The following is an 8,555-nucleotide window of genomic DNA, read 5'->3' on the forward strand; positions in this document are numbered from 1 at the left end:
GTGTGTGTGTGTGTGTGTGTCAGGGGTTCCTACACTAAGTGAGTACCCAGACGGATCAGAGGCTCTGGGAGGTCCTCAGCATCCTTGAATTGCCCTTCAGAACCTTCCTGAAGGCCTTCCCGCTGATGGGGGAGACACAGGAACGCGAGCGAGTTCTTACACACTTCTCCCACCGGTATTGCCAGTGCAACCCTGCTGACAGCACCTCAGAAGGTATGGTCACCTTCCCCACTCCTCCTGACTCACCTAACCCCTCCCAGACAGACTCCAGCTTCCTCCTGCCCCTGGGCCACCTGCTACCTCTGTCCTGCTCAATAAACATTGAGTGAATAAAGTCTGGCACAAGGAATGGATCTGTCTGCTGGGCAAGCAACCTCCCAAATGGCTTGCCCACTGTCGTTCCCCATGCCTGAAAGTCCTCCATCCTATACTCAATCCTTTGAGTCTTCATTCTCCCAGGTCCCCTGTCACAATGCCAGTTCTCAGTGTGGTGGGAGTCCTGGTGTGGGGGTCTGGGCTGGGGTCCTCTTAGGGGCAGGACTTGCCCTATGGGTAGACCTGGGTCCCAGGGACAGGGGGACTAGGAGGTTTTTAGAGGAGATGCAGGCCATGGCCTGGGACCTAGAGCCATTTCTGGGTCTGAAGTTCAATGTAAGCTTGGCCACAGGAGGCAGGAGTCTGGGCTAGAGCAGGCCCAGGGTGGCCAGGTGTTCTCTGAGGGCAGGCAAGTGACTCCAGTGCTGCAGTGGGGGTGGGGCAGGCAACATTGCTCAGACCCCGGGCCCTGAGGTGTGTTTGGCAGGTGATTGGCCTCTTCCTGTCTCCAAGGCCTCTAGGCTGGCTGTGTATGGCTGGGGTGGGAATGAGTGGGTCCTCATACTGAGGGTGCCATCATCTCTGATTTAGATGGGATTCACACGCTCACCTGTGCCCTGATGCTTCTCAACACGGACCTGCACGGACATGTGAGTTGGGGAGGTAGGGAGGGGGCGTGTCCTTTCACTGACCCACCCAGGTCGTCCAGAGACCAGCCCTTTCTCCAGCCCCCTTCCTGAGACCCCCTGCTCAGTGGCCATGCTTCTTTTAGCAGACCTGGGAGCCGAGCAGCTTGGCATCTAGACTTGGTCCTGCCCTCGTTTATCCACCTGAGGTCTGCCTGGATCCCCATCCCAGCAGGGCAGTGAGGACAGCTTAGGCACACGGGAATTTGGAATGTGCAAAGTAAAATGCACGCTCCTAGTCGTGTCCAGGCCAGATGTTGCTAAAAGATCATGTGCTCTTCCACCCCTCTTCCTATGAGCTTGAATGTGGCCTGTTGAAGTGCCACGCCCTAGGCAGACAGTGAAGTGACATATGGGTGCCTGGGTGGGCCATGAGGCTGTGTCTGGTCCGAGCCCTGGGCTGTCTCAATGCTGCTGTAACTCAATAACTCCTTCTTTTCCCTCCGTCTGCTCCGGGGACCCCCTCTTTGGGCTCCTTGCCCTCCCTCAGGTGGTAAGTGTAGTTACTGGTGTGCATGCCCTGTGAGCCTAGACCCCATCTCTATGTTCCCCTTCCATGTCCCCCATCACTGCGTCTGGTCCCATCAATCACTGCCCTATCATTGTTCACCCAGAGGTCATCAGAGCCCCCTGCTGGGTTGGGGATATTTCAGTGACTCATTGGGACAACGGGCCAGCGTGTCTGGTTCCAGAGTTACCCAGGGCATGTAGGGTGGAAGAAAGAACTGGAATAGATCTGACTTCAGATCCTATTCTCAGCTCCATGTTTTAGCCGTGTGACCCTGGGCAGGAGACAGGTCCTCTCTGGGTCTCAGGTTCTGCATTTGTGAGGTGGGTGTAGTGATTCCACACAGGGTCCTGGGGAGGACCGAGAGGTAATACACGTAGCACCAAGTGTAGGGCCTGGCTTGAAGGAAGGATTTTATTTAAAATGTAAAGAAGGGAGAGCCTGAAGGCTCAGTCCACAGATCCCTGCAAGGTCAAGAATGCGAAGGCCACGGGCTGATAGCAGCATGAGTTGGCATGGGCACACTGGGGCACCTGGCCTGGGTAGGGTGAGAGCCTCAGTGACCTTGGCAGGAAGAGTAGTCATGTGATAACTTTGGTTATATCCACCTGGGCTCATGGCCTGAGTGTGGATGGTTGGGAAGATGTATGTACGCCATGGGAATGCCACCGGAGCTAACACCCATTAGAAGCTCATGTTCCCTCAAGACTGGCTCACTTTGTTTATGGAGAGCGGGTGTTGCTAGTGCACCCTGAGAGAAGCGTTACCCCTCCATCTCCCCATCCCCACCCACCCTTGACCGGGTCTGAGGGCAATCTCAGGACCCAGGCACTATTGTGCCAAGCCCTGGATGCCCCTCCCCATGGCTAAGAGCTGCTCAGCGGGCAACAGCCACTATTCAGCGAACCCCCAGGCAGAGAATACCCCAAGCTTGGCTGCTCTGGCCCCACATTAATGCCCCCCACTGAAGGGAAACATCAACACCTTCATGGTTCGGAAGTGGGTGGGGCAGGGTTGTCCACACTAGTGGCCAAGAGACACTGGGAATTCTGTCTTTCTCTCTGGAAGGCAGGCTTGCTTGACTATCAGGAGCGGGGGGTGCCAGTGGGAGAGCTCTGTGTTTCTCCACACTGATAGCTGTGTGGGCTGGGGCAAGTTACTCACCTCACTAAGCCTCAGTTTCCCTCATTGCACAGTCCCTGTGAGGCTTAAGGAGATAGCACTAGTAAAGCCCCTAGCCTGAGGTCTGGTTGTTGGAGTTAGTGCGAGTTCCCCAAAGGACCCTCGTGGAAGCAGCGTCCCCTGCTTTGTGCTTCTCTCTTCTCTTCCTCCCCTCACACTCTCTCCTCAGACATCCCAGGCCTGGGGATGGGTCTGTGGCTGGGATGGCCATAACTCTTTTTTGCTGGGAGACAGAGGCTGTGGGAATGGGTTCAAGGGTCAAGGGCAGGCTGGGAGGCCCCGTTGATCCAAATGGGGGTGGCAGGGGGAAAGAAGAGCTGGGAACGCAGAGGTCCCAACTTATCCACCTCCCTTGGGCTTTGGAATGATCCAGGTACTTGTCTTTTTTTTTTTTTTTCTTTCCTGGGCACATGCCTTTTTGCCTGGTCATTGTTATTAATATATTTTAAATCAGATAACTTATTTGGAATGATTTCATTTCTTTGCCATTTGTTGAGTCTTATGTTTCTGTCCAGAAAAAGATCAATTTTAGTAGATGTTTCATGTGGACTTGCAATAAAAGTGTATACTGCAGTTATTGCTTATAATATCCCATATATGTTTATAAGATCAAATCTCTGAATCGTACTGTAAAAATCCTGTATCTCCTTGGCAATTTTTTTTATTGTGGTAAAATACACATAACATAAAATTTACCATTTTAACCATTTTAAAGTATGCAATTCAGTGGTGTGCAACCATGACTAATCTCTAGTTCCAGAACCTTCTCATTATTCCAAAAGGGAACCCTGTACCTGTTAGCAGTCATTCATTCTTTCCTCCCTCATGTCCCCGGCAACTACTAACCTGCTTTCTGTCTCTATGGATTTGCCCGTTATGGATATTTCATGTAAATGGAATCATACAGTATGTAGTATTTTGTGTCTGGCTTCTTTCACTTAGCATAATGTTTTCAAGGTTCATCCATGTTATAGCACTTGTAAGAATTTCATTCCTTTTTATGGCAGAGCAATATTCCATTGCTCAGATATGCTTTCCTTGCTTAGTCATTCATCTGTTGATGGCTTTTGGGTTGTTTCCACCTTTTGGCTACGGTGAATAATGTTACTGTGAACACTTGTGTACAAGTTTTGTTTGAATACCCATTTTCATTTCCTGGGAGTTGGATCATATGGTAATTTTATGTTTAACTCTTTGAGGAACTGTGAAACTGTTTTTTACAGTGGCCGAACCATTTTAAAGTTCCACCAGCAATGTATGAGTGTTCCAGTTTCTCCATATCCTTGCCAACACTTATTTTATTTCATTTTATTTTATTTTATTTGAAATTATAGCTATCCTAGTAGGTAGGTTTTGGTTTTGATTTGCATTTCTTTAGTGACTAATGATACTGAATATCTTTTCATGAGCTTTTTGGACATTTGTATATCTTCTTTGGAGAAATGTCTTTTCAAATCCTTTGCCTATTATTTTTAATTTTTAAAAATTTATTTAAAAAATGTGGTAAAATATGCATAACATAAAATTTACCATCTTAGCCATTTTTAAGTGTATATTTCAGTAGTGGAAAGGCTATTCACATGGTTGCGTAAACACTCTCCAGAATTTTTCTTTTCCCATACTGAAACTCTATACCTGTTAAACAATAACTCCCCATCTCCTTCCCCACAGCCTCTGGCAGCCACCATTTCATTTTCTGTCTTTGTGAAATTTGACTACTCTACATACTGCTTATAAGTTAAATTATATAGAATTTCTGTTTTTTCTGACTGGTTTATGTCACTTAGTATAATGTCCTCAAGGTTTATCCATGTCGTAGCATGTGTTAGAATTTCTTTCCTTTTTAAGGCTGAATAATATTCCATTATATACAAATACCATATTTTGTTTATATGTTCACCTGCTGATGGATATTTGGATGCTTCTACCTTTTGGCTACTGGGAACAGTGCTGCTGTGAACACTGATGTGCAAATATTTTATCAAGACTCTGCTTGCCTTCAAGTCTATTTTGTCAGATATTAGTGTGATTATACTGAAGCTCTTTTGTTAGTGTTATATATTTATATATAAATGTTATATGCATTTATATATTTTTCCATTCTTTTGCTTGCAAGATTTCTGTTCCCTTACATTTAAGATGTATCTTTTGTAGCATATACTTTAAAAAAAAATCAAGTCTGATAATCTTTGCCTTTTTATTTGACGATTTAATGAATTACTAATATATTTGAGTTTAAACGTACCAGGTTACTATTTGTTTTTTCTTTGACATCTATTCTGTTTTTTCCCCCTTCTTTCTTACTTACTTTTGGATTATTTAAGTATTTTTTGGAATTCAGTTTGTTAGTTGTGCATTTTGTTTTTAGAATTCTCTTTGTGGTTTTCACTATGCATCTTTGACTTATTAAAGTACTTTTACTACTTCCTGAGCAATGAAATAAGCTTAAAACACTTAAACTCTATTTATTGCCCTCTCAATTTATTTTCTTTTCTTTTTTTGTCCTCTCAATTTATATACTACTGTTATCATGCTTTTGCCTATCATATCTCCCTCTATATTTTATTCCCCAGGAAACTTTATTATTATTGCTTTACACAATCAATATTCATTTAGATTTGGCCCCTTTTTCGTTGCTCTTCATTTCTTTCTGCTTCTCTATGCTTCCATCTGGGATAATTTTCCTTCTGTCTAAAGAACTCCCTTTAGTATTTCCTTTCTTAATTTCAGCTTTTTTGATGAAGTATGACTGGGCTGTTTCCCAGGGCCCCTTGTCCCTGGTGGGCCCTGAATTCTAATTTTTGTTCTCAGTCCTATAAGACCACTCAGTCGATCAGCCTTTTGGCCATTGCTTGTGAACTGGCAGATGCTTCAGGGAGAAAAACTGCTCCTTGTGGGGCTCACCTCTCCATAGTTCCCTTCTTAGCAAGGTCTTTACCTTTGAAGTCTTCACTGCTTTTATATTTCTCCAATGCCTTTACTCAGATGTTTTATTAATATTTTGACCAGCAAATTGCCTTGCTGGAAGGTTCATCTGTGATATAGTCTGTTGTTACTAGGATTAAAAAGCTTGCCTGGTTATTTTTTGATTTTGCACTCCTGACTGATGGCTGGGGGCCATTCAGTGTGTGTGGAACTCAGACAGTATTATCAATATTGCCCTCATAATCTTCTACTATGAATGCACATGTAAATGGCTATGTATGCATATACATACATGTGCATATAATTTATACACATAAACATACAAAACATACTATATCAAGGCACACATAGGATTTTTTCTCCTGAAGCCTTTGGAAAGATGTAGAAAATTCTTGCTTGTCAACTACTTTTAAAGCCTTATATTGTTTTCTGAGTTATTTTCTATGGTATGTGAGTGTCCTACATGATCAGAGATTCTCTTTGCTGAGAGGGTGCCAAGGTTAATAAATTTGGGAAATTGTGCGTGGGATCTTTGCCTTGGAGACACCCAACACACATAAGCATGTTAAAGACTCTGAAACATGTAAATAAACTTATTTGATTATGAAATCCTGTGTTGGGGAATACCTGTTTCTATCGGTAGGTAAATCTTGGGAAACACTGCCTTATAGCAAACCTAAATCCACAAAATCCTACACCAATAAGTATCTGATGTTCAAGGGTTTTTGTCTTTACAAAGATGGAGTGCCATCCAGTATTTCCTCAAATATGGATACTGCAAGGAGAGTCTGAAAGTATCAGGTGTTGGGTTCAGAGGGCTGGACTCCCTTTGCTCTTCAGTGGTTAAAAAAGAAGGCAGAACTTGGGGGTACATTCATTCCTAGCATTTCGTCTGTTTGTACCTCCTGAAGTAAAACCATCTGCTTGGGTTCCCTTGGTGCCAGCGCAGCTCAGCATGGGGTACCCATATGTGTTGGTGAAATTGATTTTTGATTTTCATAAGACCAAACTCTCCCTCACTTCATCTACCTCTTGGAGGTATTGCTGCCCCTCTGTACAGGTGAGAGGGTGAGACAGTTGTGACGGAATACACAGAGCTTCTGCTCAGGAGCCAAGAGGCCTGGGTTCAAGTCCTGGTGCTGTGTGACCTTGGGAGAGTTAACCATGGAGTAGCGGGTGAGAGCATGGACTTTGGTGTCAGACACACTCAGCCTTTCTACTTCCTTGCTGTGTGATCATGGGCACATCACTTCACCTTCCTGCACCTGTTTCCTTACCTGTCAGTTGGGATAATAACAACACCCATCTCACCTCCTTGTTGTGAGAAGGAAACGAAATAATGCATGTCAAGTTCAATACCAGGAACATATAGGCACCTGTCAAATGTCAACTATTATAATACTTCATCCAACCTGACTTCTTCATCTGGGTTTGAGGAGAACCCCAACCTCTCATGATGCTTGATGATCAAATAGAATCTTGAATGTAAAAAAGAATTTTGTAAACTCTTGGAGACAAAAGGAAAGACAGGCAGTGTTTTCCATTCCTGCCCATGATGCTGCCTCACCCCTTCTGGCTGGGCAGGGCAGGGTGTGGGAACCACACCAGCCTCCACCCCTACTCTCAAGCAAAACCATTTCTCCATTACAGAACATCGGCAAGAAGATGTCCTGCCAGCAGTTCATTGCCAATTTGGACCAGCTGAATGATGGCCAAGACTTTGCCAAAGACCTGCTGAAGGTACAACCTGCTAAGGTCTCCATGCCCCTAGCTATGGCAGGGGTGGGTAGAGTGGAGAGAGGTCTCAGCCACACTCAATCCTGATCTTCCAGATCCTTAATACTGAGATCAGGGCCACCATGACTTTGGGACAGAGTTAGAGACCATCCAGCTCCACATTTCACTGTTAAGTGTTCTGAGTTAGGCAGAGGGGTAGGCTTTGTGTGATTTTAGTGCTATATTGTCATTATTGCTGTCATGGTAATCAGCCAATTGTCACAGCTGCCACTACCATCACTACCACCACCACCACCACCACCACCACCAGCACCACCAGCACCACCACAGAGAAAAGCCCACTCGTTCATTCAACATCACCAGGAATTAAGGGAATCTAGTTTTCTTTTGAGGCTGAAGCACAGGGTAGAACTCTGGCCTTTCATGCCTGCTAAATTCTTGGCTTTGGAGAAGGAGGAGCAGGTTTTCGGGGGTAGATGATGAGGGTTCAAATTTAGATAGTGGGTTTGAAGGAGCTGGTGATACCAGATGGGCAGTTAGATAGTGAGTTTGTAGGTTAAAAAATTGTCTCCATCACTCTTTTTACTATAATTATCTTCATCATCAAGGAGCACTCATTAAAAATGTATCTGTAAGTGAGATAAAATAATCCCAGTCCCACCACCCACCTGCCCACTTCTCCCCATCTATTCATTCACCAACCTACCCAGCCTCCCATGCATCTATCCTTTCATCCACCCACTCACGAGCTCAATCATTTACCTGTTCATACACCTACCCATTCACCCATCACCTACACATACACTCCCTGCACCCCTAAACACTCCCCAACACACTCCACATCCATTCATATATCCACCCACCCATCCACCTTCCCACCAACCCATTTACTCACTTATATTCAAATCTATCCACCCAGTCATCTACTCAATCATCCACCATCCTATTTCCCACTAACTCATTCATGCAACAAACAAGTATGAATCAAAGACTCACTTTGCCCCACTGGCTGAAAAGTACCTCCTTGCTACATCTACATTGCTAGAGGTAGATGGGGATTTCTTTAGTTTCTTATCAGAACTCCTCTTTCTCTTTTTACCCCTCTTCCAGACCCTTTACAACTCCATCAAGAATGAAAAGCTAGAATGGGCCATGTGAGTAGTGCCCATGGGCACAGCTATGGGGAGACTGAATCACTGGGA

At 44.9% G+C, this 8,555-nt stretch overlaps 1 protein-coding gene across 1 annotated transcript in view; it reads left to right on the forward strand.

The window, feature by feature from the left end:
• The window catches only part of PSD2 (pleckstrin and Sec7 domain containing 2), a 117,489-nt gene that overhangs the window by 99,087 nt on the left and 9,847 nt on the right, over positions 1 to 8,555 (forward strand). Inside the window, exons 8-11 of the mRNA XM_023524507.1 lie at positions 101 to 213; positions 907 to 965; positions 7,267 to 7,356; positions 8,464 to 8,507. Of these exons, the coding sequence (XP_023380275.1) occupies positions 101 to 213; positions 907 to 965; positions 7,267 to 7,356; positions 8,464 to 8,507 (306 nt within the window). The remainder of the gene's footprint in view (positions 1 to 100; positions 214 to 906; positions 966 to 7,266; positions 7,357 to 8,463; positions 8,508 to 8,555) is intronic.

The sequence above is a fragment of the Pteropus vampyrus genome, unplaced genomic scaffold, assembly GCF_000151845.1.
Source record: "Pteropus vampyrus isolate Shadow unplaced genomic scaffold, Pvam_2.0 Scaffold470, whole genome shotgun sequence".
NCBI lineage: Eukaryota > Metazoa > Chordata > Mammalia > Chiroptera > Pteropodidae > Pteropus > Pteropus vampyrus.